At 59.1% G+C, this 26,688-nt stretch overlaps 2 protein-coding genes and 1 long non-coding RNA gene across 8 annotated transcripts; 1 reads left to right on the plus strand and 2 right to left on the minus strand.

The window, feature by feature from the left end:
- Positions 1-126: 126 nt before the first annotated feature.
- On the minus strand, positions 127-9,702 carry COG1 (component of oligomeric golgi complex 1). 2 transcript variants are annotated; one of them, XM_054221310.1, is made up of 15 exons: positions 9,339-9,702; positions 8,993-9,237; positions 8,057-8,238; positions 7,675-7,845; positions 7,429-7,582; positions 6,370-6,580; positions 5,418-6,206; positions 4,939-5,085; positions 3,805-3,966; positions 3,357-3,484; positions 2,637-2,745; positions 2,064-2,173; positions 1,883-1,958; positions 1,489-1,528; positions 355-526 (listed from the first exon to the last, which is right to left on the minus strand). In XM_054221310.1, the coding sequence occupies exons 1-14, from the start codon at positions 9,696-9,698 to the stop codon at positions 1,511-1,513; spliced, it is 2,862 nt and encodes a 953-aa protein (XP_054077285.1). In that variant the 5' UTR covers positions 9,699-9,702; the 3' UTR covers positions 355-526; positions 1,489-1,510. The 2 variants fall into 2 exon arrangements, with proteins under 2 accessions (XP_054077284.1, XP_054077285.1); XM_054221309.1 differs by lacking the exon at positions 1,489-1,528 and having other exon boundaries at positions 127-526.
- On the plus strand, positions 6,574-13,234 carry LOC128917806 (uncharacterized). Of its 5 annotated transcripts, none has more exons than XR_008469374.1 (4): positions 6,574-6,846; positions 10,506-10,669; positions 11,420-11,845; positions 12,053-13,234. It is a non-coding gene; the product is annotated as an uncharacterized LOC128917806 (long non-coding RNA). The 5 variants fall into 5 exon arrangements; XR_008469373.1 differs by lacking the exon at positions 6,574-6,846 and having other exon boundaries at positions 9,736-10,669; positions 12,053-12,890; positions 13,010-13,234; XR_008469371.1 differs by lacking the exon at positions 6,574-6,846 and having other exon boundaries at positions 9,736-10,669.
- Positions 13,235-17,008: 3,774 nt separating this feature from the next.
- On the minus strand, positions 17,009-19,895 carry SSTR2 (somatostatin receptor 2). Its single transcript, XM_054221312.1, has 2 exons — positions 19,773-19,895; positions 17,009-19,253 (listed from the first exon to the last, which is right to left on the minus strand). Exon 2 carries the CDS (start codon positions 19,190-19,192, stop codon positions 18,077-18,079), a length of 1,116 nt encoding a protein of 371 aa, XP_054077287.1. The 5' UTR covers positions 19,193-19,253; positions 19,773-19,895; the 3' UTR covers positions 17,009-18,076.
- Positions 19,896-26,688: the final 6,793 nt, after the last annotated feature.

The raw sequence follows: 26,688 nt of genomic DNA on the forward strand, positions 1-26,688 counted from the left end.
AGATCCGTGGTGCCTATGGAGAAAAGCATGGAGCAACCTGGGGAGGGGCTTTTGAGAGAGAGTTTTCATTGCTCTAATACCCATTTCTAGCTGTGAAATGTTTTGTTTTCTGTTACAGCGTGTATGTTTTTTTTTCTTTAATTTGACTTTAATAGCTTCTAAGGAACAGGAGGTGAGAGAGTAGCTACACCTCTGTTCCAGCAGCCAGAGGGCACGGACAGTCCTGGACTGTGCCTGCTTCGAGTGGCATACTGTGACCTGGCTGAGGATGGAAAAGTACTTCTCTTCTGACAATACCAGCGGAGGGGTCACCAGTCCCTGCCACCGGGAAAGCGCGATCTCAGTGAAGAGGAATACGCAGACAAACTGTTTATTTTGTATTGCATCACTTGGTCATGCCAGAAAGCCATCCCAGCTTGAAGAGAGAAGGTGCAGCTGTGTCTTCCTCCTCGGCTACAAGCTGCCTGAACAAAGAGCCAGGGCGCGACGCCTCGTCTTCTGCTCTTGTGAGTGCAGGAGCTGGGACCTGTTAGTTTTTAAAAAGAAAAGCGTCAGTAGCTATTACAGCGTACCTTTGACTTACTCCATACCCTCATCTAGAGGATCTGCAAGGAGGTGTAGGCTACAGCAGAACAGCTCTTCCTAGGCAGCTTGAACCGCAACCTAAGCAGTGTCACTCCTGGTGGTCAGTGACAGGCAGAGGCAGTTCTGAGTGGCAGAAGCACAGCGCCTTGCTGTTGTGAGCAACAGGTAGCTTTTCAGATGTCATTCAATGCCCCGCAAAATAAAAATCATTTGGAACTGCAGGGAAGGGGCTGTTGCTCTCAGAGCAAGGGCAGAAGTACAGCTGTTGCCCTTACTCAAGAACAGCTCTCTGCATCTATGGACTTTAACCTCTCCTGGACTGTTTTAGCATAAAAAGAAGCAGCAAGCATCTGCCAGGGATTTTGAGAAGTGTGGCTAGCGCAGAAGATACACGTGCTACCACAGCAGGCAAGGGGAGTGGCAGGAGTGAGCCAAACGTCACTGCACACTTCTACGCTCTACCAGAGCTGAGGCGTAAGAGGTAAAGAATACCTTTATCGGGAAGCTTTGGGCTTTTAAACAGCCCTTATACTATGTCTGGTCCTTAATGCTTCTGAATAATGGAGAACAAGAGCCGCAGAGTAAACATCAGCATCTCGGGTAACACTCTCTGCTCTGCTAATACCAGACCTTTACTCTTCTGTCCCAGTTGAAAAGAAGTCGCCACAGGTGGATTACTCGGTTAATAATAGCTAAAGGAAACAAATTACCAATTACTGCTTCCTGTAGCAGTAAGGTATTCCTTGTCTCTCAATCCTCAGCATAGAGAGCTCCATTTAAGCGGATGTTTTAAACTAGGGGAAACGTAGCAACGTAACGGCTGTCTACTGATAAATCTCAGAAACAGGACAACACAGAGCTGCTGCAAGAGAAGCAAGCCACTCTTCACACAGGCTTAAATACCCAAGCCAGGCTTCGTCAGGAGTTAGAGGTCAGCATCGCACTGGAAAGGAGTTCAAATAATTAGCTAGAATCCTTCAACCTTTCTTGCAGCCATCTTTAAATGAATTGTCTTTTATGCATTGATCTTAAAATGCCTCATCTGTACGAGTCTTCACTGCGTTTTCATGGCGGTTATTGCCTATGTTTTACTACAGAGCAGGGTTTTTTTTTGAGGGTCAAGGGGAAATCCAAACCATCTCATGCTGTGTTGCCGTAATGGTTCCCTCATTTTATCGAAAATAAAAAATTGGGTTAAGTATGAACTGTTTGGCTACTTTCTTCTTTCCCGGCAAACTCCAGTGTTGGTGGGAGAATAAGCCCTGGCAAAAAGTTGATACTGCTCAGTTTTACCAACCTGAACTCTTTCTGTGCTCCTGGTAGCAGACTTGCTTTTTCGCGAGCTCGACATACTCAGTGGCAGAAGTCCAAATCTTAAGACATGGAAGAAAGAAATGCAGCCGGTCACAGGGAAGCAGCAGTTCTAGACCCGCTTCCCAAAGAGACAGGAGAATGCAGAGAAGAGCCGAGTACCTTACCTGATCTGGCTGGAAGCTAACGGCAAGATGTTGTGGAGCTCCTGAGAGCTGAGCGCGCCGCTCCTGCTCGTGTACTGGTTCTCTGTCCCGGTCAGCAAGCCAAAGAGAACCTGGAAGGCATGAAGGAGCTGTGTGTGTTTGGGGGCAGCTGCAGAGCTGACCATGCAATACACTGCTGCTGAGTCTACTGGCATGCTGCTTGGATTGGTTTTAAGTTTCAACACAAAGTGTCTCCCCCTGTCTAACTTTTCCTTTTAATCGGTGCTGCTCATTATTACCATAGTTGAGTTCTAGGCCTGTTTCAGCACTACTTAACCCAATTAGTGTTGCACAGGCTCCAGTGAATCGTGTTAGATAAAGTTCAGCCAACTCCACGCGCGATTACGTGCCGTGCTGCCAGCTCAGCAAGCTCCTCTTATCTTCAGCTGGCATTAAACACTCTTCCTGTTTCTGAGTGAGTGCCGGTGGTTATCTTTAGGCATTAAGCAGTTTATAAAGCCACCCCAGCTGCCCTTCAAAACCTGTTTTGCAGCCCTGCTTCCTGATCCATCCCTTCCTTTTACTTGAACTTACGGAGGTTCGCTGAACCAGGCGATTAAGGTTGCTGTTCAAGTGTGGAGTGAAAACGTCTAAGTCAAAGGGGTCTATGTGCCCCTCCAGGAAGTCAGTCACTTTCTCAATCCTACAAGCAGAGCAGAGGAGTCCTGTCAGGGGTTACATCCCAGCGACGGCTGCTGGTGCCAACGGGGCAGTTTCTCTGCTCCCTCTGAAACAGTGAGCGGCTTGGCCCTAGGAGGTGACTGAGCAAATGGGAGTTACTCAGCGGAACAGCAGCTGCGTAAAGGGTTTCCAGCTATTACACAGCCTCCACCATCTGCTGGTGCACAGGAACCTTCTCCCCGTGGTAAGCCTCAGAGAGATGCCTCAGTTCTCAAGACTGAAACATACACAACGTTTTAACTCTTGCCTGAAAGCTTAACTGTTCTCCCCAGAGGCATCCTCTGATGGTGTCCCTGCTGCCATACAGACACACTGCGTACACAAGCAGGGGGGACCAGCCTGCTGTCTCTGAGCTCTCAGCCGCAGAATCCCACCTGTCCTTCTATATTTTGGGGCCGAGCTTAGCATTGGTGAAGATGTCAGAGCTTAGAGACTGCACTACCCTTCTCCCCTGAAGCCCAAAGGCACCGCTCCTGCAGGCATCCTCCTGGCAGCTGGGAAGGCTGCTGCTTTAAACCATTCTAGGGCCCCACAAACTACTGCGAGTACCCGAACCACGGAACTGCACCGCACCCGGAGTCATGCTTGATCCTGCTGGTTTTTGCTTCCTCACTCTTGGCTGTCAAGATGATACTCAGGTACCGCAGATCGTAGAGTAACTGCAGAGCTCTGTTCTGGGTCATGGGGAAGGTGCCTGCTTTCTGCAAATAGAAAAGTCAGGAACAGGGCTCTTCACTCACACCGAGAGTGGGCTGGCAAAGGACTGCTTCAGGGGAAATGTTTAAAAACACCAGCACCAAGACACAACAAACTTAACTGAACCATTCTGCACACCCACTCTGGTGTCTGATCCCTTTTTGCCTCATTTTTGGGAGAGGCAGGGGAAGAATATACTCACCCTTTCCAGCTTTTCCAGGCAGATATCTTCTGTTCCGAGGGACAGGAGCGTATGCATCACCGTGTGCCCAGCGACCCTCCCGTCCCGCCCCAGCTGGAGCGAGGGCTGATCCTACTCACGTACCTTCTCCTGCTTCTCTTCCACGAGCTTTTCATAGGCAGCAAGCACTTCTGCCATGCAGGTCCTCAGCAACTCCTGCAAGGTGACTTTTGGGAGAGTGTGACCACCGACCCGGTTCACCTCTTGGCATAGGCTGAAGAGGAGGCACTGGACGTACCAGGATGGCTGTTGAAGACAACAGTGTTATTTTCCTGTGGTCTGTAAGCTACGTTGGCTTTATCAGCGGCACAACATTGCTTCAGTTCTCGTAATGTGAGCTTCCTACTTCCTCAGCCACAAAGCTCCACTGCTGAGACCTACTTGCCCCCATAGCATGGCTCAAATATCTCACAGGTTTTTATCTACTGACACACCAGACTTTTGGTTATACCACTCCTCAAAGACCCACAAGTACTTTTACCAGAGGTATTCCCCTGATGTTGTCAGAACGGAATTGCATGTTGTGCTGCTTCTGTCACCACTGACCCCACTCTGACTACCCGCTGCCTGGGCTTGTTATTTACTCTCTCGCTCTTCTCCTGGGCCTCCCAGCTATCCCGAGCTCTCATCCAGCTGCTTTTGCCTTCAGAGTCAACAAAATTCACCTTACAGGGTTCAGTACAAAAGACTATTGCCCTGTCCAGCCCCTCCCGTACAGAGCAAACACAGAACTCGCTCTTGCCCTGGCCCTCCTCTCCCTCCGTGCGATTGCCACTTGCTTTGTCACTGAGGGTGTCATTCCTGCACCCCCATCCCGCCTATGGAGAGCTGCAAGGCTCAGTTCTTAGGCTTTGCGCAGTCGCACTGTTGCGGCCCTGTCCTTCAGTGCATCCGATTTCCAGGAAATCTCTCTCCTGGGGGCCTCTGTGTATCAACCAGATGTAAGTCCTCCTTTGGCACAGTTTTACAGGATCTGGGCCAATCTTACTCATTTGAATATAGAGCAGCAACTACCTAATTTCCTTCCTCTGTCCTTAGGAGCAGAGTATCTCAAAGGGCAAATAAGAGCATCGGAGAGCATTTGACCTCTGCTCATAACACCAAGCAACTTCCACAGCAGGTCAGCACCATTTGACAAAGCAGAGGATTTGGAGAACAGCATCTTTCTCCTTCCAGCAAACCTTTTCTCCGTATTTACCGAGAGGACGTTTCTCCTACCTGCACAGGCAGACGGATCTTCGACGTTACGCTGTTTCCAGACTCTGTCTCCTCCTGAATTTCAATTTCATCCCAGTTGGTGGCTGTGGCCAAGACAGAGCCTGCTGTGTCGAGCAGCAATGTGCGGGTAAAGCATTGAACCAGGTTCTAGAGCACAAACCACAAAAGCACCCAGTCACAGAGAGCTCTAACGGGGAGTACCAAAGGACGAGCAGCCTGTTCCTGTCCGCGGAGAGACTGGCCTCCCACACCCCCCGACTTCTCCCAAAATGACTCCTCTGGAGACCATCGCACTGGATGCCACCTCCGAGCTGCCACCACCTCTGAGCTGCCGCCAGCTCCTCTCCCTGCAGGCTGACGGAGCAGCATGGCAGCAGCACGGTGAGCTCTCAGTCAGCTGAGGAGCAGCAGTGCTGACCGCAGGGAACTGAGCGAAACCCAGGCAGGAAGCAGCTGTGATAAGAGAAACAGCTCCTTACTTTGGTGACAGCTGAGCTCCAGATCTGGTAAGCGAACAGGCTCTGCTGCAGGAGCTCTGCCTTCACCCCCTGCCACTTGGCCTGCACGGGGGTGACTCCCTGGGCTTTCCCCTTCCCCAGCTTCTTGGAGGAGCGTGTTTCCTTCAGCACCGTCTCCGTGCTGCCCGACTGGCCCAGGATACACTGCTTCAGGTGAGGGCAGAGCTCGGTCAGGGACTGGCAGAGCCTCGCCATGAAGAGGACAGCATTGAGTCTGGCATTGCTGGGAGCGTCCGCCTGCCCCTCCAGGAAGCTCTGGGCACTCTGGAGCTCTTCACGTACGCAGCCCAGTATGCGGTGGATGCAGGCAACGCAGTGGTCACGGAGCAGCCCCTCCACTGTGCCAGCGTCGGCGTAGCGGTCGAAGGCAGAGCGTGGCTGCACCACAGGAGCAGCCTCCTTGGCGGCTGAGGAGTCCGTGGGGAGGTAGGACAGGAGATCGTCCAACCTGGCCTTCAGCTTTGAGTCCAGAGCCGAGCAGAAGCTCTGCACGCATGGCGTGAGCGCCTGGGCCTTCATGGACAGCCCGCTCTTGGCGAACTGGCCGCGGTTTGCCACACTGACCCACGCGGCGTCGGAAGGCAGGTCACTGGAGCTCTCCGACCACAGGAACAGGGCCACATTGTGTTCAAACTGGATGTGCTTGCTCAGGGCAGAGGTGCTGGATTTGACTTCAAGTTCTTGCAGGGCTAAGGTGAGAAGCTGTTTGGAGCTGCTTGAGATCGAGTCAAACCCTTCTTTGGTCAGTGCCTGGAAAAGGAAGAAAAAAAAGCACCTTTTACATGTGCCTGCTGCCACCTAGCACTTAAAAACACACACTTAGTGCTGCCAACAGGCACCAGTGGACTGTTTGAGACAACAAGAGGGGGCACACAGCAAGGCTCACGATGAATTGTCATGGCAGAGCGCCCACCTGTAGCCTGTCCAGGAAGAGCTGCTGCAGCAGGTCCTCCCAGAAGGAAGTGGGCTTGTCCAAAAGGCGACGGCACACCGCCTCCCAGTTCTGGCTTATGGACTCGCTCGTCAGCAGCTCCCACACCGCGTCGCGAATCCCCGCGAGGCCTTTCATGCTCTTCACGTAGACGAGCAGGTTGCTGACCCCGGCCCTGATGTCGTCGCTGCACCTGAAGGCAATGTTTCCCCTCAGTCTGACTTGCTCAGACACAGCCCCAGGGAAGGCAGGGGAGGACATCAGCTACATCAAGGTGGGGGAATTCTTAACCTGTCAGTAAGAGGCTCTACTTGCAGAATCACCTGTGGGGCTGAGGGTACCTGGAACCACCCTGGATCCACTATGGGGCCCCCCAGGAAAGCCACAAGCCCACCAGCAGGAACACTGGGCTGCAGCGGGTGTCAAATCCAGGAGCATGAACCCCAGGAAAGCCAGCAGGTAGGGAGGGGAGGGCTGCGGGAAGGGTTGCTGGGGAAACATCTCATGGCCAGCAAGCACACCATGGTGGGTTGCAGCTGATGGCAGGGACCAGCTGGCTCCATCAGATAACGACACAGGCCTGAGAAGGGGCTGTTAAGGGGTAGGCAGGGCTGCCAGGTGGGAAGGGGTGGAGCTGGCAACTCTATAAAGGGGGTCTGGCTGCCCCCACTCAGTCCTGAGAAAGGCAGTGAGGAGAAAGGATGTGCTGGACCAAGAGCCGTGTGAGACAGGTAAGGGATTTTCTTTTACTCTGTGTCTGTTTGCTGGTGGTTATGGCAGTGTAAAGCAGATTTGTGTAGTCCAGGTGGGTCTGTTATAGCAGAGTGTTACAGCCTGGCTGTTACGACAGTGCTGTACTGCCTCTGGCTGTTTTACGGCTAGGGAGAGGGGACACTGGGCAAGAAACTGGCAGAAGGCACAGCCCGGCTGCAGTGACTGTGGAAGCAGGCGAGGTTGGGTTTGCTTTGTACTGCTGCCTTGGCACAGAGGCCCTGTGGTGCCTAGGAGAGTCCTGCAAGGGGGGAATGCTGTCACACTCACATAGCGATCCACTTCTGCAGCGTGTCTCTGAGGTAGTCCTGGCTGATGGGGTGTGCCAGGGTCCGCAGGGCTGGTTGGAACTCCACCACAGACTCCGGGAGGTACCTGAACCAGCTGCTCAGCTTCACCTCCTCCTCCAGAACCCCTCCTCTCCCTGGAAGCATATGGGCAGGGGATCAGCCCAGCGTGGGGCTGGTCTCCTGCCTGCAAACCTGGGCCTAATGCTGAGCCCCCCTGGATGCTCACCTGCTGGGTGCTGGCCTGTGGTGGTCTCCAGGGTTGAGAAAAGCAAGCCACAGGGCAGGGCTGGATCCGGCAGCATCCCTTCAGGCACAGTGTAGAAGAGAGCATGGGCCTGGTACAGGGTTGTAGTTAGCAGCTCCATCAGTGAACACACCTGAGCTTTTATACCTGCACCTGCAGAGAAATGCCTTTCAGCCAAGGCAGCCACTGGGGCAAAACACTGCCAGCAGTGTCAGCCACACCACTGCAGTGGCACAACATGGTGGTGTCCCCACCACCGTGAGCTTTGTGGAACTAACCCACCCACTCTTCTGTGGGGCAAGAGGGAGATGAAGCAAAAGGGGTTACCCTGACTTTACAAAGGAGGGCAGCCCATCATACTGACCGTGGTGTGGCTGGTTGAGAAGCTGCTGAATGGCCAGCTTCCTGGCCAGAAGGAAGTCAGCGAGGGCCTGGCGTGGAGAGCTGTCCTCCAGCAGCATGATGGCACACAGGGCTTCTGCCACTGCCTGGTCGGACACGGTCTGGCTCTTCAGCAGGGACTTGCTCTCCTGCAGGATGGTGGATCTGGCAAGGGAATGAGGCAGACAGTCACTGGTCTGGGTGCTTGACCGAGATATTCAGGTGTGGTTATGTGATAACCCACCAAGCGAGGATGTTATTTTCCCAGGCAGAAGTAGGACTATCTGGGTGGACAGCGGGACTATCTGGGGAGGGATTCTGCCCCTCTGCTCTGGAGAAACCCCCCCTGCAGTGCTCCTCCAGCTCTGGGGCCTCAGCACAGGAGAGACATGGACCCGCTGGAGTGGGGCCAGAGGAGGCCCCGGAGATGCTGGGAGGGCTGGAGCCCCTCTGCTGTGAGGACAGGCTGAGAGAGCTGGGGGGGTTCAGCCTGGAGAAGAGAAGGCTCCGGGGAGACCTTCCAGCCCCTTCCAGTCCCTAAAGGGGCTCTAGGAAAGCTGGTGAGGGACTCTGGATCAGGGAGTGGAGTGACAGGACAAGGGATAATCCTTTTAAACTAAAAGAGGGGAGATTTAGACTAGATATAAGGAAGTTTTACTGTGAGGGTGGTGAGTCCCTGGCCCAGGTTGCCCAGAGAGATGGGAGATGCCCCATCCCTGGAAACATCCCAGGTCGGGTTGGACAGGGCTCTGGGCCACCTGGCCTAGTTGAAGGTGTCCCTGCTCATGGCACGGGGTTGGACTAGATGGCCTTTAAAGGTACCCTCCAAGCCATTCTGCGAAAGCGTCCCACCACCCTCCCAAGTACAGGGCACCCTCCCAGTGCCCGCCGAGGAGCCGGCCGTGCCACGCCATCCCACCTGAGGTGGCTGGCGGCTGCCACTTGCCGCAGCAGGATGGGGAAGCGGGCGAGGATGGGGCCGCCGCGGGCCCGCGGCGTCTCCAGCTGCAGCTGGCGGCGGAGGTGGGCACCGAGCAGGTGGAGCCGGGCAGCAGGCAGGTACCGGCCGCCCTCCACGGCCCCCCACACCTTCTCGGGCACCTCCAGCAGCAGCTTCAGCTGGGCCGCTGCCCGGTAGAAGCTCTCCTGGGCCGGCGGCCGAACCTGGAGGGGGGTGGAAAATGGGGGTCAGGAGGGAAAAAGAGGGGATGGAGGGGGTCCCGGGGCCGCCCCCCGCCCCGCCGCGGTCCCTCGCCCCCCCTCACCGGAGCCGCCGGGGCGGGCCGGGCCGTGCCGCCCCGCTGCAGGCCGCGGACGGCGCCCAGGAGGCGATCGGCGCTGAGGCGCATCTCGGCGATGGTGTCGGCCGCCTCGATGAGGTCGCGGTAGCGTTCGCCCACCATCTGCCGCAGCTCCTCCCGCTTCTGCTCGATGCCGGCCCGCAGCCGCCGCTCCACCGCCCGCAGCTCGGCCGCCGTGTGCGCCTCAAAGAGGGCCTGGGCCTCGGCCTCCGCGCCCCGCGCCGCCATGGCCGCCCGCGCCCGCCACCGGGGCGGCGCCGACGTGGAAGCCGCTGCCATCGTTGGGGCGGGAAGGGGAAGGCGCTTCCGGGTTGGCGCCGCCATCTTTGTGCAGGGCAGGGCCGCGCCCGGGCGCCGTTGCCATGGCGACGCGGCCCGGGAGGGGCGGAGAAAACACCGATTTATTTTTTATTTATTTAAATTTTTTCGTCTCCTTTTCCCGAGGAAACGGGGCGGTTATCGCGTCCTGCGGGTGCCGCTCTCGCTCCACACACCCCGGGAGGCCCCTCCGGAGCCTGGGGGGGCGGGTTGCGGCCTGGTCGCCGTTAAGGGCGCGGGCCGCGGCCCTGCCTCAGCGCCCGAGGAGCGGGGCCGGGGGCCCGGGGCGGCTCTCCCTGAGCCCCCGCAGCCCCCCTCCGGCGGGGCGGCGCTGGGGGGGGGACCGCCCGGCAGCGCTAGAGGGAGTCAGCGGGATGGCGGGGCCCGGGCGCCCTGTGCGCCCCGGCGCCGGCGGAGTGGCGAGAGAGGCCAGCCCCGGGTTCTCCTGACAGGGCTTTTTTCCTCATCCTGGGCCACTCGGTGCTTGGCGCGATTCCCCCTCCTGGGCCACGTACCAGGCTAGTCTAAGTCAGGTGTGGCTGGGGAAAAGCAGCGGGACAGAGTGGCCAGGCAGCCCCTGGCTCCTGCTTTCCCCGGGGCATCGGCAATGTCCCCCCAGGACAGCCTGGTGCTCCTGAACCTGCATCGTGGCCCAAAGCGGGGGATACCAGAATTTCAAAATCTAGCAAGTCTGGGGCTTGTGCGACTGATGGAAAATAGCAGAATATTTAATTGTCTGAGTTGGGCTGAAATGGAAAAGTAGCTGATGAAAGTCAGTTATTTCAGACCTTATAAATTGTGACTCTAACTGAGACCATTTGAGCTCTCCTGGATCGCTGCACACTGTGACCAGCACCTCCCCGGCACGGGGACATCGCTCGGGCAAAGAGCGTCTGCTGACAAAGCCAACGAAGGGCCAGGGCGAAGTCAAATGTCTCAAGGCTCAGTTATTGCCCGTTGAGGAACGCAGATGCACTGTGAGTATTTACTCTAAACTGGAGAAAAGGGAAATGTTAACTCTAGGCTTAACCTCTTCCATCCACCTCTCTACCTGTCCATGTGTTTGAATATCCACGTTAGCCTTCAGCAGTGGGGGTGTCTATATATTTCACTGGATCCAAATATTCCTGTCTGTCTGCGTGTGTGTGACTCCTTGAATGGGGTGTGTTTGTGTGCTTTGTGTTTATACATATGTACATACAGATATTTTGATTTAGCATGCCCTGTAGTAAGTTTGTGTGAATCTTATAATTCTTGAATGTGTAATGAAGTCGCTGTTTTAATTATAACATATTCTACTGAATCACCTTGTTAATCCTTAAATTGGTTAATGAGTAAGTGCTGCTAAAATTCAACCTTTTGATCCACCTCAAACCATTAATAAATCTTGATTTGCTGCTAAATCATAACCGTGTCAAATATTTCATCTGCGACAGGAGGGCTCTGTTCAAACAGGGGTACGGCGAGGCTGCAGCTGGGGGTGTGCTGAGGCCCCCTGCTGTGTGCACCAAGATTTTCCCCAAAAATGCTTTCAGCAAAACACTGCCAGACCCATGTGGTGTGGTTTTTAATAAAACCAAAAGTGCTCCTCTTGCTCAGCTTTGGCAAAATCATGCTGAGTGAAAGTGTCTGTGGGGGGCACAGCTGGAATGCACCCACTGGAAACAAAACGGCTCCTCTGAATAGTGTTTTACTTGTCCCTCTCTTCCTTTTTTTTTTTTATGTAGCTCCACCTTGCAATACCTACACTTTGCATCATCTCGCATATTTTCAGCCTGCGGAGGCAGAATGAAATCAGCACGTTCTGGTTTTTGTTTGCAAAATCTTCCCAGGGCAGTTACTGCCTTTCTCTTCTCAGCCTTCGTGTGAAAACTTAATATTTCTGCTGGAAACCTGGAGCCATCTCCCTGTGTACGTACTTGTGCGTACGTATAGTTATATATAAATCTGCCCAGCAGAACTCCCCGGAGCCAACGTACCTGTTTAGCACCTAATGCTGACTCAGCCAGCTACAAGGCAGTGTAGCAACAAGCGTGGTAATTGCTTTCTTACAAACGCCTGTTCCCAGAGGAAAATCCTGCCCCGGCTGCTGCACCCCCGCGAGAGGCAGATCCCCAGGGCCAGGAGAGCACCCAGCTCCACCGGGGATGCTGGTGAGTGAGTGGTCTTGGGGGGATGTTGGGGCTTTGCTGGTAGAGGTTGTATTCAAATCCCATAAATCCCTGTTTGTGTTGCAAATTGCCGGGTGCGGGGGGAGAAGAAAAAATCGTAGGTGTTTTGGAGTGAAGGGGTTTATTTGCACAGAAGTTGTTGACGGCAAAGCTGGCCTGCGGTTAATACCAGAACCAATTTCTTTACAGCGGTGTGTTTCCCCACTAATGTTCCTGTTCTCTAAGCCCCCTCCTGGGGCTGGTTTCTCCAGCAGATTAAACCTCCAGTGATGGCACTTTCCATGCCCTGATCTCAGCAAACCCAGCCTGGAGGTGTTGCCGTCCTGGGAAGAGAAGCTTCACCCATCCAGCTGTTCAGAGTGAGTTTTTGCCACCCCTTGTATCGAAGAGCTATTTGTGGTCGTCCTTCCTCAGTGACCCATCGAGTTGAGGGGTTGGTGCTGGCACAGACTTGCCTGTGCCTCAGTGTCCCCAGTTTGTGCTGACCAGGCAGCGATCTTGAGGGGTTTTTGGACAAATGCAGCTCTCCTGCTGCACGGACCCTCTAAAGTTGAGACCACCCTGTGGGGTGAAGAACTGGCTGTGTTTCTCACCACCAGGGATGTTGGAAAGAACTGGTTTGGGGAGAGGGACTGAGTGCCAGTCGTCCCTTGATGGGACTCCAGGGCTGGTTCCTCTTCTCCTGAGGAGGAATCCCAGCCTGGATTATTCCCAGCTGCTCCCACCCGGCTCTGACACACACACACACACACACACACAGAGTCAGAAACTGTAGGAAAACTCTTTTACTTCCCTCCCACCCCATCCGCGACTCCCTCCCTGTGGCACAGACCATGGCAGTGAGGAGACTTCGCCCCGGGAAGGCTCAGTTCCACCCTGGACACCAGAAACAATCGCTATGGAGGAAAGCAAGACTTAAAGCGGAGAAACGCTCTCGAGTGCGTTCCAGTCAGCGTGTGTCGTACAGCAGACCCACGCACACTATACAGAGCACAGCTATAGATACCGAGGAGTGTATGTACAGGAGGTGGGCAGCGTGGGGCACTGCTGCTGGGGGGACATGACCCCCAGATTGCTACAGCCCCGGCTTGGCAGAGAAGGGCTCTTGCGTTTAGTGGAGACTAAAGCTCTTCTCTTGCCCTGCAGAAGTCGCCTGTCAACGTGGGATCAGCCTCCGCGGTCCCTCCCGGCTCACGCACGGTGCCACCAGCCCTGCGGCACACAAGGAGGGCGAGGGGGACCCAAGGGACCCCTGAGGGGCTGGGTCTGACCGGCTCCTGTGTGCACGGGGAGGGGCTGTGCCAGCAGCCGCAGCAAAACCCAGGCTGCAGCGTCTCTACAGTGTCACTATAATAAAACCCTTCGCCGGCATGTCCAGTATATACACGTATGTACAATCCCCCACCCCTACCCTCCCGGCTGCGCGGTGGGGTGGGATAGCTGGGGCGCCCAGGCTTTGCATCCCTCGTCTCCTTCTGCTCAGGACACGGCTTGAGCCTGGTTCCCTCCAGTCTCAGCTGGAGCCTGGCTGCCCTCCTGCCCTGGCTTTTGGCAGTCCGGGTCCTGGAGCAAGCGGGGAGCGGGCTGAAATCCAGCAGGAGACATGGGTGAGAGGCTGGCAAGGGGGGGCAGAGGCGTCCTCGGGTCGGGAAGCAGCAGCTCTCGTTTCAGATCTAGGAGCGGGAAGGGCAGTTTGGGGTCTGCTGCGCCCTTTGCTCGTGCCTCGCCGGCGATTCCCGCTTTGGGCAGCCGTGGGCAGGGCGTGTGGCTGGTGCAGCCCCAGCAGAGGGGACGGAGACTCTCCCTGAGCGGTTTGAAATCAGCTTGTTCCCAGCAAGGACTGAAACAACCAACAGAGATGTGAGGTGAGCCCTGCTCTAAAGCAGGTGTGGATCCGTAGCCTGGGATGGAGCTGGCTGGGAATTGCTGGCTGCACAACTGCCCCTGAGGCCGCCTGTGTTCATGCGGGTCCGGGAGGGAAGGGACGTCTCCACGGAGTCTCCATCAAAGACATGGCTCTTCCCATCAGGACGGAGTCAGGGAGCCCTCCAGAGATGTGACAGTGCCGTTCATTAGGAGATTGTTATTTTAAAGAAGTCCAAGGCAGCTTTGGTGCTGATGTGAGGAGCTGTAGAGATGCGACAGGAAGGCTCCAGGTCCAAACCCAGCCTCTCCCAGCGCATCAGAGCAGGGTTTGGCTATCAAGCACCAAGGGGCATTGGCCATCACAGCTCCAGGAGCCAGGCTTGGTCTGAGGTGAGCACCCAGAAGCGCACCCGGGGTGATGCTCAGCCCCAGCCACAGCACCAGGCATCACCCCCCTGGCCCCCGAGGGCTGAGGGAGCGGGGACGGAGAGGATGTCTCCATTCAGGTCAATCCCACGGGGGCTCAGGAGAACTGCGGAGCAGCCCCTCGGCTTCCCAGGGGGTCCTCGTCTGCACGGGGTGGGGGGAAGCCAGTGGCAGGGACAGGGAGTTGATTTCTCATGGGCTTTGGGGGGCTGGCAGTCTCTTGCAAGAATGACCCACCGCCAACACCCCCGGTGACAGCCCCACCACCCGTGACAGCCACAGCAGCACCGCTGTGTGTGCAGCCCCCCAGCAAAGCGTCCAGCCCCAGCCCTGCTCCGAGGATCCGTGCTCCCGGTATACAGGGGAGCTCTACGGCACGCGTCTCTGCTTCCCATCACCTCCGATTTGTGATAAATCTGTTCCTGCTGCTCCAGCCGGGCGGGCGGGAGCTGTAATTAATCTCACTTGCCCGGGGACAGTCTGCGTGTGAAGTAGCAGCGGAGCCACTCCAGCACTTGCAGCATCAGCCTGTTCACTCTGCAATAACCGGGAGAGATTTCTCATCACGCCGCCAGCAGCCCTGCGAGGCTGTTCAGAACAGATCCGATATGAGATCAAGTTCCCACTAAAATCAAGTGGCTGGGCAGGAAAACTTTGTTAGTCGCAGCAGCGACAGCGCTGCTGTTTATTAGCAATGAACCAGCGGAAGGTTTTATTTTGCTGGTTTTACGGCGCGCGTTGGGCAGCGTCTGCGGCTGCCTCCCCTGCTCGCTCCTCCGAGGCAGCGTGTTTCGCTCTCCTGCCCTTTCCCCGGGGTGAGCTGCGGCAGGGCGGCCGTGGGGTGCCCTGGCACCCCCCCAGGAGCCACCTCATGCTCCTGCCCTGCAGCATCCCACCTTGGTGGCCTTTGGGATGTCGGTGGCAGCCCCCCCCCCGCACCCCTCACTTCTCACCCGCAGCCCTGTTATCCCCAGCCCAAGAGAGTGCAAAGCGGGGGATCGGGGTATTTCAGATCACAGCCCCCCCTGCGCAGCTCCAGGCTGCCAGAAATGTCACTGCCTGGGGGGTTTCACCAGGACAACGCTGACCTGGGCATAGAAAGACGGGCTTTTTAGTATTTTCAACATTAAAGCAGGACAGAGAGGAGACGCTCCTGGCTGGGAGCTCCTGCTGAAGACTCTCATGGGCGTGCGGCTGGGAATAGGCATCGCCTCCCACGCTCCCCCCCGCCATCGGTCGGGGTGTTGGCGGCAGGGCTTGCAGGGACAGGACCGTGACGATGCCAGCCGCTGGCAGGTCTGGGGCTGGCCCCTCGAGGGTGAGTGCTGGGGGGTGCGTTGTCGTCTCCTGTCATGGGCAGGGGCATAACGCCCCCTGCTCCTGCTTTCCACACAAATAACCCCTCCGCTGCCTACCAAATATGAAATATCCAAAGCCCGGCTGACGCATCGCAGCGGTGGTGACACCGAAGCCTTATCTTAACAGAGGGTTCCGGCTGCACCAGGCCTGGCCGTCACCATCCCGTATTTCACTGTAGTGTGACATGCTGCTCGTGTTTTAATTCCTGCAGCATCAGCAGGGCAGCCTGCGCTGCCTCACAGCCTGCGTTCAGCTTTACTTCATGCAGCCGGCGCAGGGATGCGCTCGGGGAGCAGCTGCCTGCGCAGCCCGGCACAGGCAGCGAGGGGACAGGCAGCTGCCTGCTCAGCGCTGAGCCTGCACGCTGCCTCCTGGCACAGACACGCGTCCCTCGGAGGAGCAGTACGTGGTTAAAAGCAAATAAATGCTGACAACGCTCTGCTTTCCCCGCAGAAAGCTCCCGAGCCCTGCGCTGTGTCCCCAGTGCTGGTGCTGCCGTGCTGGAGATGGTGTCTGGGAAAGCTGGGATGGGGAGCAGGCGTCGAGCCTGGCACTGAGCTCCTTTTGGGGGGGTGCTGGGGGGGCACGGCTGATGTGTCATGCCCCAGGCAGGGACACGGACGATGCTCCTCGCTGCAGGGACCAGGCACAGCCATGGGAAAACTCCCAGAGCTGCTGCTCTTGGAGCATCGATGGGGGGTACAGGGCTGAGCAGGGCAGCACCCCAAAGCGGGCGCTGGCACCCCATGGGCAGCGCTCACCCTCACCTCCCGCATCGCTTGTAGGACGAGGTGACGGCTCGGCGTCTGCCGGCGATGGGGCTGGTGCGGGGACATATGGGTGGGATGGGAAAGGGGAGGGTGGACGAGACCGGGCTGTTTTCTCCACCTAAAGCGCTGCGTTCCCACGGCTCGGCTCTGGAGCAAGAGCCTGTGAGCGGAGCCTGGCCTTTGGCACAGAAGCTGCTCGGGGTGCTCTGGCAGGAAGACGGCGCTTCTCCCTCTCCCCTGGGCTTTCCCTCCTGTTCCCGCTGTGCTGGCCGAGCGGGGCGGCTGCGCCGGGGCAGGAGCGGGCGGTCAGGGCTCCTGAAGCCCTGGGTTTGTGCACTGCCCCAGAGGGACAGGCGCAGAGCCGAGCGCTCCAGGATTGTCTTGAGAGGCTAAATGCCAGACCCCCCACCCCTCACACCATGCGCTGCACCCCGTGTCCCCCCATTCCCGTGCTGCGGTGCAGGAGAGGGATGGGGGGGGCTGGGTGCGTGCTGCCCTGCTCTTCTGTGCTGGAAACCCTGTTGTCTGCTCTGCCCAGTCCCTTTGGCTCACCCAGGGTCGGGGCCAAGTCCCCAGCACCCCCCACCTCCTGTCCCCCATCCTCTCCATAACCCTTTCCTCTGGCGTGACTTGCCTGGAAGGAGCAGGGCTGGTGTCACTGGCGGCCGGTCGATGCTCCCCAGCAGCCCCAGCGATGCTCGGAGCCGGGGCAGGACAAACCCCTGGCTCACCCAAGCTGCAGGAGCCGTCAGCAGCGGGATGTGCCGCAGCCCGTGCCAGGATGCTCCAAAACCCCGGTGTTTTTCTGCTGTTTAAACGCTTCCGAGGATTTCCCACCAGGGACTGGTGCCAGGCAAGCGTGCCGTGGTTGCTTGTGCCACGGCTGGGGACAGCAGCGATCTCGGGATGGACCGTGAGCAGACGTGGGTGGCAGGAGGGGCAGCGTCTCCTTGGGAGGGAAAAGGGGGGAAATCCTCCATCCGAGGAGAAAAACCTGCGGGCAGGTGACGTCACGGCGGGAGGAGGGAAGGGGCTCTCCTGCAGCGGAGACGGCGGGGCCGGAGGAGGCAGGGAAGGAGCGTGGTGGGACCAGAGGGGCTGTGGGCTGACAGGGTGGCAGCGCTGTTCCCAAGGTGGCAGCGGCCTCCGTCCTGGCGTGCCACCTGCGGGCAGGGCCGCTGTTGCAAACGACGCAGTCAAACAGCAGCCAGGGAGGCTTCAGGGGAGGCGATGGAGTAACTTGTAAGCCAGGCAAAATGCAACCCCAAATATTCCTCGTCCTCTCGGGGAGGGTGGCTGTGGGACCACTCTCGGGGAGCTCCCACCGGGTCTTGGCTATAAGACGGCGCATCTCTGCGGTGGCACATCATGTTGGCACACACCCGTGGCCGCGGCTCCTCCTGAGGTCACCCCGCTGCGTGCACGTGGCTGCGGGCAAGCGCCCATCGTGGGGCAGAGCACCCAAAGCCAACCAGCCCCGAGGGGCAGCCGGCAGAGCCACCCCAGCGATGGCTGTTGCCTGCGGTGGCACTTTGGTGTCGAAATGCGCTGTGTGGCTACAAGTTCTTTGTTTTCCTGGCGAGGCAGCTCCTCTTGATCCGTCTCCTTCCCAGCGCTTGAAAGCCAACCCGCCAGCAGCTCAGGAGGAGCCAAGCTGAGGACCCCCGCTGCCCACCGGTGTGCACACTGCCGTCCCCAAAGCTGGCTCTCCTGCCCTGACTCCGTACATGCCACTGCCAGTTGGGAGCAAGTGGGAAGAGGAGAGCAAAGGAAGGACAACCCTGCCGTCCCCTCAGATGCTCGTCTGCAGGTCGCCATTGAGCAGGGTCCTTTGGGTTTCCGTGGTCTCGTTGAGCCTGGATTTGTCCTGCTTGCTGTCACTCCGGTCCGCCTCGTCCATGCCGCTGACCTTCACCAGGCAGAGGACGTTCTGAAAGCTCTTCTTGAAGTTGTCGGACAAGAAGGCGTAAAGGATGGGGTTGGCACAGCTGTTGGCGTAACTGAGGACCACCACAAAGTCGAACATGCCCTTGAGGACAGGCGTGGGCACGATCAGGACGGAGACAGAGGAGACGTTAAAGATGTAGAAGGGGAGCCAGCAGAAGATGAAGACTGCGACCACGATGGAGACCATCCTGGTGACTTTCTTCTCAGACTTTTTCCTCTTGGAGGAGCCCACTCTGATGCCCGAGGACTTGACTTTGATAATGATGAACAAGTAGCAAAGGCAGATAATGGTGAGAGGCACCAGAAAGCCCAGGATGAAGGCGTAGATGATGAAGCCCGTGTACCAGGCGCCCGACTCTCCCGGCCAGATGATGGTGCAGCTACTCCTGCCATGATTATGCTGCACCCCAGCATAAATCATGATGGGCATGATCACCAACAGGGAGACGCCCCAAACGGCCACATTGATCATTTTGGCTGTCCTGGGCCGCCTCCACTTGGCAGATTTAATGGGATGGACAACAGCCAGGTACCGGTCAACGCTCATAACGGTTAAGCAGAAGATACTGGTGAACTGGTTGATCCCGTCCACCGTCATGACAATTCTGCAGATGGCTTTGCCAAAGGGCCAGTGTACCAGGGCTACCTGCATGGCCAGGAAGGGCAGACCGAGCATGAACAGCTCGTCTGCGATGGCCAGGTTGAGGATGTAGATGTTGGTGATGGTCTTCATCTTGGCATAACGAAGGATGACATATATCACCAGGGTGTTGCCGCACAGCCCTATGATGCAGACCACGAAGTAGATGAAGGTGAGGATGGCGTTGCTGGTCAGGTCGAAGTGCTGGCCTGTGGCATTCTGCGACACGTTGGTGGGTGCCTCCACGGAGAAGTTGTCGAAGGGGGAAGCTGGGGAGAACCAGAACGCAGTTGCGTTGGGCAATTCGTATTCCAGCTCCATGGCTCTGCTGGTCCCAGGGCACTGCTGGTTCAGAGGAGCTGAGATGTCATCTTCCCTTGCTCTGGGGATGAAAGAGAAGATTCTAGAAATCAGAGGATAAATAGAAATGAAGGGATTCCTGGGGAGGTTTGCCCACCCTGCTGCCAAGCTCCATGGGAGAGATGCTCTGTGGAGGGGCTTTCCCCTCGTCTCGCCTCCGGAGCCCGTGCAGTGCCGAGCAGCCTCTGCCCTGGACACGCCACAGCTCCTCCTGCCTCCGGCGGTACCGGACTCCTCATCACTCCCCAAATCCAACCGGTGAGTCCCCGCTGGGTGCGACCGACGCCCGGAGCACCGAGCGCGGGGGGGAACCTTTTCCCTTCCCTTCCTTCGCCTTTCGGCGGGGCGCCAGCCCCTTCCCCCCACCCCCGGCCACCACCCGAGCCGGGACGGGCACCCCGAGCCCGGAGACTCCCGCGGGCGAATCGCTCGGGGCGGGGGCGCGGTTTTCCCCCAGGATCCATCCCCCCGGGGTCCGTCCGTCCGTCCATCCATCCATCCATCCATCCATCCATCCATCCATCCGCTCCCCGCCGCTCACCTGCTGCCGCCGCCGCGCCCCGGACCGGCGGGCAGCGGGGAGGCGCCGGCACCGCTCCGCTCCGCTCCGCACCGATCGGATCGGCTCCGCTACGCTCCGCCGGGCTCCGCGCACCCGCCGTCCCCGGCGCGGCTCCGCCACCGGACCCAGCGCACCGGCTGCGCCCCGCCCCGCGCGGGGCGGCTCTGCGGGGCCGGGGCGGGGACAGCCCTGCCCGTGCTGCCCACCCTGCTCTGCCCTCTGCCCACCCTGCCTGCTCCCCTCCCTGCCTGCTCCCCGCCCTGCTCTGCCCTCTGCCCACCCTGCCTGCTCCCCTCCCTGTCCGCCCTGCCCGCCCTGCCCTCTCCCCTCTGCCCACCCTCCTCTGCCCACCCTGCCCGCTCCCCTCACTGCCTGCTCTTCTCCCTGCCCGCCCTGCCCACCCTGCCCTCTCCCCTCCCTGCCCTCCTCTGCCTGACCTTCTCTGCCCACCCTGCCCACCCTCCTCTGCCTGCTCTGCCCTGCCCACCCTGCCTTCTTCCCTCCCTGCCCACCCTGGCCACCCTCCTCTGACCGCGCTGCCCACCCTGCCCTCCTCTGCCTGCCCTGCCCACCCACCCTGCCCGTTCCCCTCCCTGCCCTCCTCTTCCTACGCTTCTCTGACCGCCCTGCCCACCCTCCTCACCCTCCTCTGCCCGTGCTGCGCACCCTGCCTGCTCTGCCCACCCTTCTCTGCCTGCACTGCCTGCTCTCCTCCCACCCTGCTCTACCCACCCTGCCCACCTTCCTCTGCTCGCGCTGCCCACACTCTCTGCCCGCCCTGCCTGCTCCCCTCTCTGCCCTCCTGTGCCCGCACTGCCCACCTTGCCCACCCTGTTCTGCCTTCCTCTGCCTGCCCTGCCTGCTCCTTTCCCTGCCTGCTCTGCCCGCCCTGCTGTGCCCACTGCCCTGCCAGCACCTGGCCAGCCAAGCAGGGCACCTCGGCTGCCTGCAGCTCTGGGTGCTGCTCCTCAAGCTCCAGCTGGACACATGGTCCCGGGCTTTGCACCCATGAGCAGAGCCTCTCCCGCTCGCAGAGGGTGTTGGTGTGTGGCAAAGGGGACCCAAAACCAGGGGCTTGGAGGGGGTGCCAGCAGCATGTGCTGCAGGCAGCGTGGGTGCCAGGACCCTGGTTCCACCCAGAGCGTGGCAGGACCTGCCCGGTTCCATGGGGCTTCCAGCAGAAGAGAGCCCTTGGGGCCACACACCCCTCGGCTCCTTCCTCTTCCTCGCACGACCTTGGCCTTGCTGCCTGGCTCCTGCAGTAGAAGCTGATTCTCCACATTTTGATTCCAGTGATTGTGCAATGGGCTCAGCTTCTCCTGGTGTATCCAGGACTACTGGGGGGGGGAAAGGGACAGGGCAGGGTGATGGCAGCTGTGATGCCACACATGATGGCCACACTGTGACCCTGCCAGAGACCCCCCAAGGAGTGTCTGAGATCCCCAAAGCCTCCCAGGCAGCTGGGAGTACCTTGGCCCCAGGGTTTTGCACCTTGCCACCAAAGGCAAGCCAAGGCAGGTGCTTGCTGGCCTGGGGGAGGTGGGAAGGTGACGCAGTGATTGCCCACAGCTTTGGGGTCTCTGGGGACTTGAGCAATATGGGTGGCTACTGCCACAGCCTCTGCAGTTACCCAGTAATGATGACTGGAGGAGTACGACCAAAAAAGAGAGGTTTGGGGGAGATAACCTCTGCTCTGGTTTGTTTGAGATCTTGAAAGCAATTAAATAATAGCTATTCCTTTCCCCCCCACTTCCATCACTTATCAAAGCAACAATAGAAAGCAGGAAATTAAGAGTGACTTGGAACAAAGAGCCCGGAGTGAAGCTGCTGATTGCGGCGAGAGGGGCTGGGAGGTTCTCTTTGCGCTTAGCCATCCACTGCCCAAGGTGGAGCTGAAGACACCGGGTCCCGGGGCACGAGGGAGAATCATGATCAGCCTCATAAGTCTTTAGGAGGCTGGAAAAAGCTCCTCCTGAAACAAACGATGTGGAAATGAATACCCCAGTGAAAGCGTGCGAGGAGGGAGGAGAGAGGAGAAGCTGGTTTGGCTGATGGGGATGGGAGAGCGGGGTGCTGCCGGCTGGGGTGGGGGTGCCCCATTGCCTGTCACCTGCGGAAGCCCCGGGGCAGGTCCCTGGGATGCTGCTCGGGGCAGGGTGCCTGCAACGTGGCCCTGGGGACATCGTCGTGCTCTGCCTGCTGGAAACGCAGGCAGGGGTGCAGGCAGCGCAGAGATGTTCCCCGGCAGCGGGGAGGAGGGAGAGCAGCACACCAGCGTGGCACGGGAGAAGGTTTTGATGCCTCGCGACCTTTTCACGGTAGTTTTATCCTCTCTCGGCTGGTTCCTGTGCCCAGGAGGGATGTCGTGACCCTGCCCTTCCCTCAGAGCCGCCTTGGCAGCGGGAAGGGCAGGGTAAAGCCTTGCTGTGCGCGTTTCCAGCGCTGCCTCCTTGAATTTCTCCCCTGAATAGGTGACGCTGCCACATCTCCCCCCGGGGTCCCTCAGCACGCAGCGAGCCGTGCTCCTGGCAGGTCGGTGTGCCGTGGTCCCCCCTCGCCTGGCACCGAGACCAGTCCCTGGGCTCACCACAGTTTCTCCCATCGTGGTGCTGAGCATCGTCTGCCCGCTGTGCCGGCGGCCGGCGTGGTGGGCAGCCAGAGCGGGGCGAGCGTGGGGTCCCGGGGTGCCTCTCGCCGGCTGCCTGTGGAGCATCGGGGCTTTGGCCGCCCTGTGCTTTCACCCCTGTGGGCGGCTGGCCTTGGGTGCAGGGGCTGGGGAGCTGTGAGAATGCAGCCAGCAAGCTCGCTTGGCGAAAACCAGATCTGATCTTCATTAAAAAAAATCCCCCAAACTAAAGAAATGACGGGCCAGTGTGTATTGTGTGTATTAAGGCGCTGATCTGGGCTGACATCCACCCAGCGAGGAGTGCACCAGCAGCTCGCTGAATCAGGGAGCTGTGCTTGAGCCTTTTGAAGATATTTTTTTTTTTTTTTTAATTCTGCTTAGATTTAGGCTTGAATTAAAGCCTAGTGTAGAGTGTGATCTGTATCTCTGGGTGGTCCCCGGCTCGGAGAGACGTTGTGCCCCAGCAGCTGGTTTGGTGCTGGCAGATAAACTCCTCTTTGTCCTTTAGCCTGGGAAGCATCCATGATGCTGAAAAGCAATTTACTGGCAGGGCTGGATATAGGAGAACTGCACGGCCTCTTCCCACACGGCTTCGGTGGCCGATATAACCCCTGGGAGAGGGGCATGGGGATTACGTGACCACAAAGCGGTTTTTAAAGTCCTTCCAAGTTTCCTGCCATCCATTCCCAGCCGTTCCGCAAGAGTCCCTGTGGAAAACGGCGCTTTCGCCCCCTGTCCTGGAAACGAGTGTTGAAAGGAGCTGGGGGTTCGGCTGCCAACGGAGGGGTAGGGTGAGCCGGCCTTTCTCCCCGATACGTGGAAGTGGGAGCGGAGGGATCTCCGGCATTTTGCAGGGATGAAAGAGGCTGTGTTGGACTGGTGGGGCTCTCTGATGGCGGAGGAGAACTGGGGGAACTGGGAGGCAGCTGCCGTTGCCCAGCAGTCGGGAGGGGAAGGGTTTGCCCTGCGGGCTGCTCCTCCTGCTCGTGCTGCTGGGGGAGGGACGGGGATGCGTGGGGCCCGTCACCCGCTTTTGGGTGCCAAGTGGGTGCCGTGGGGTCCCTACGCATGCCGTGCCCATTGCTGTCCTCAGGAGCAGCCCTGCCCACAGCCCTTCTGCTGGTCTCTCTCGTTACCTCCGTTAATGACCGATGGCAAACGTGCCGGGTTATCGGTCCGGACCCTGTTTGTGCTGGGGGACGGGTCCCTGGGGGTCAACGCTTCCTCTCATCTCCTTTCCTCTGGCTGCAGTGCCCCATGACGTGGTGGGAAGGACCTTTGCAGGGAGCGCAGTGATGCCACCCAGCCTTGCTGGCCCTGTCACTGTCCCCGCTGCTGGGGTGGCAGCCATGCCTGAGCCCGCTCCTCCCCAGCACGCTGCCCTCGGAGGGACCCCGCTGTCCCTGTGGCCGTAGGGACAAGGCCAGTGCAGGCAGAGGTGACTGCGGCGTTTCCTCTCCTGTGGGTGCTTTGGGTGGCACTGCTCTGTCCCTGTCCCTGTCCCTTCCCATCTCCAGCCCAACGGCCACGGGTGGCTTTGTTGGCTCCGCTGACGCCGGGCTGGAGGCTGCCTGGCTCAATTCCAGGGATGCCTGGGATGGGGGGAAGCTTTGCTGTCTGCTAATTAACCAGCCAGCCCGGCCTGCAGCATCTCCCCGCACCCCCGAGGCAGGGCAGAGCCAGGCTGGTGGCTGCCGGACGAGGTGATTTAATCGGGCAGCGTCTGCGGCGGTGATTGATGGGGAGGGAGAGGCCGAGGCGGGCGCAGCATCACCACATGCCCCGCAGCACCCAGACCCCGCGGGATGCGGGTTTCGGGGCCTCTCCCCAGGAGCCCCCACACCTTCCTTCCCCGGGGCTGCCTCCCGTTCCCCCAGCCCTCCCTGCGGCTCCTTCCTCCGGCTCCCATTCTCACCCCACCATTATTTGCCTCCGTAATTAGTTTATTGATCTCTGCCGAGGGTGCCGGGGCTGGGCTGCAGTGAAAGCTGCTGCACACAACATTCCCCAGGAATCGTATCGCTAAAGCCTTGACGCTAATGAGCCTTTGGCAACCGCCGACTGAAATCTCTGCTCCTGCCCGTGCCTCTCCCCGCTGTGCCTGGCTCGTTGGAGGGTCGTGAGCATTAAACCGGGACTTAAACAGTGCTCTGCATTTGGCAGCCGGGCTGGAATGTCAGGGTTAGTCACAGCACGCGCCAATCTCGTGTCCCCTGGTTCCAACCAGCCCCAGGTCGTAGCTCAGCACCACTGGGACCCCGCGTCCGCACCCATCCTGCCTCGCACCGCACCCATCCCGCCTCTCACGGCGAGCCTAAAGCCAGCGGAGAAGCGTAAAGCTGTCACTTTGTGCCCTGTCACTGATAGGTGCCATTATCTCGTGGGATGGGGATGGCGTGTCCCTGCCTGGCGCTGCCTGAGGTGCTGTGCCGCTCCCGTGCCCCGTCCCCTGGACGTCTCTGGATGTCCTTGTTCCCTCGGCTCAGCAGCCGCCTTGGAGCGGGGCCAGGCTGGCTCCATCCACTGCCCCAGCGTGACACGGATGGATTTGTGTTGGGAAAGAGCCCAGCCATGAGCCCAGCCTGCGCAAAGGGGACGCAGGAGCAGAGGCACCCCGCTGCCGTGCCCGGCAAGGGACACGTCTGGGGCATCTCCAAACCCGCCTCAGCCTGCGGTGTCCCTGGGCTCTGTCCCCAGGCTGTGTCCCCTGCACCCTCTGCCCGCCACAGCTACCCCAGACATCACTAAAGAGTTTTATTGCAACAAAATGAAGAGATTCAGGTCCTGGCTGCCCAGCGGCCCCAGGGGTCCCAGGAGCCGGGACTGCGGTGCTGCCCCTTGTAACATCTCACGTGCCTTAACAAGAGCGATTGCACAAGGATTTGTGCCCCTTTTGTTGCTTAAAATGCATTTTAGGGACTTAAGGTAATGCAGGGTTGTGAGCACCGGTCTCATCCTTCCTGGTGCTGGTACAGACAGGAGCTGCCAGCCCTCCCTGGCACTGCCTTTACTGGGGGGGGAACAGCCCGTCCACCCTCTTATGCTGGGGACAGTGACACGGAGGTGTCCCTGCACACAGAAATGGCACCAGGGAAGGGGGGGGTGTGAGTTGATTTTGCTGATGCTCCCGCACGAAGCCTCACTGCCACCACGACTGTCCCCATTGACTGCCCACACGCCCCCAAGCAGGGGCATCCCTGCCAGCCGCCCCCAGCCCGCAGCAGCGTGCAGGGCTCCCGTGTCAGCGGTGTCCCCCGGGGCCAGCCCCGCCGGCTCACCAGCTGTCCCCAGCCCTGCCAGCGCCTCCGTCACGGCTGGCCGGGGAACCCCAGGGCAGCAAGGGGACCTCCATTCGCTCTGTCCTCGCGTCCCTCCCAGCTGGCACCTCGCACTGCAGCTGCCACGTTAGGGGAGCTAATGAAGGATGCAGGCAATTACAGGGGGAGATTGATTAAATCCTAAATCAGGGAGGTTTCAAATGGCCTTGACCTTTCCCAGCTGTGGCAGGGGAGGCTGATCAAAGGCTGTTAAGCCATAAATGCTCTAATAAAGAAGGGTTATGTTGCAGAAGAGCTGAATGCGTCCTTCTGCCACCAGCTGCACCTTCTGGTGTGGCATGAGCAGGTGGCACCAGCAAGCCCCGCGCTGACCCTGGCTACCTCTGCCCCACGGCCATAAGCCTCAGTCCCTCCTGCCAGTGCTGCTGCGCTGCCAGGGAGGGATCAGTGCTGGAACTGCTTCTGCCCCCAGCCCACCATGGCAGCAGGCTTGGCCACCATGTGCCCCATGACGGTGCTTTGAGGGGGCATCAATGGGTGGGGGACACGGCGGTGCCCAATGCACTGTCCAAAGGCTGTGCTGGGGACGGATGCCAGTAGTGACGGTTGGGGGATGTTTCCAGCAGGTTGCCAGGTGCTCATTATTAAGGTGCAACCTCTGGTTGCTAATGAGCATGACTCATGGCGCTGCACGGGTGCAGCTCATCACACCAATGGTGGGGCCGCGCTCGTGAGCTGCTGGGTGTCAGCAAGGGGCACTCTCAGAGCACCCCAATCCAAAGAGCAGGAGCTGCCTTTAATCATCCCAGCGGGAAGCCCATCCCGGGGCTCCCCTTACCGCGGGGGGCTGCGCCGTGCCCGGGGGTGGCGGTGGCAGTGGCAGTGCCAGCTCCCCCCCTACACCGCGCCTTACCGCGCCCGCCCGCGCCGCCCGCCCGCCTCGCTCTCCCGCCGCCTCGCCCGCCCGAAACGCAGAACCGCGGGCGGCCCG

Source organism: Rissa tridactyla, chromosome 15 (genome assembly GCF_028500815.1).
Source record: "Rissa tridactyla isolate bRisTri1 chromosome 15, bRisTri1.patW.cur.20221130, whole genome shotgun sequence".
Lineage (NCBI taxonomy): Eukaryota > Metazoa > Chordata > Aves > Charadriiformes > Laridae > Rissa > Rissa tridactyla.

Bases quoted from the DNA above. Each gene is read 5' to 3' on its own strand.
- COG1 (XM_054221309.1), bottom strand. From the start codon at position 9,698: ATGGCGGCGCCAACCCGGAAGCGCCTTCCCCTTCCCGCCCCAACGATG. The intron at 7,846-8,056 runs GTCAGTATGATG...ATTTCTCTGCAG, and splicing joins TCTCAACCAGCCACACCACG to GTGCAGGTATAAAAGCTCAG. The intron at 3,485-3,804 runs GTACGTGAGTAG...TTCTATTTGCAG, and splicing joins TGGAAGAGAAGCAGGAGAAG to AAAGCAGGCACCTTCCCCAT.
- SSTR2 (XM_054221312.1), bottom strand. From the start codon at position 19,192: ATGGAGCTGGAATACGAATTGCCCAACGCAACTGCGTTCTGGTTCTCC.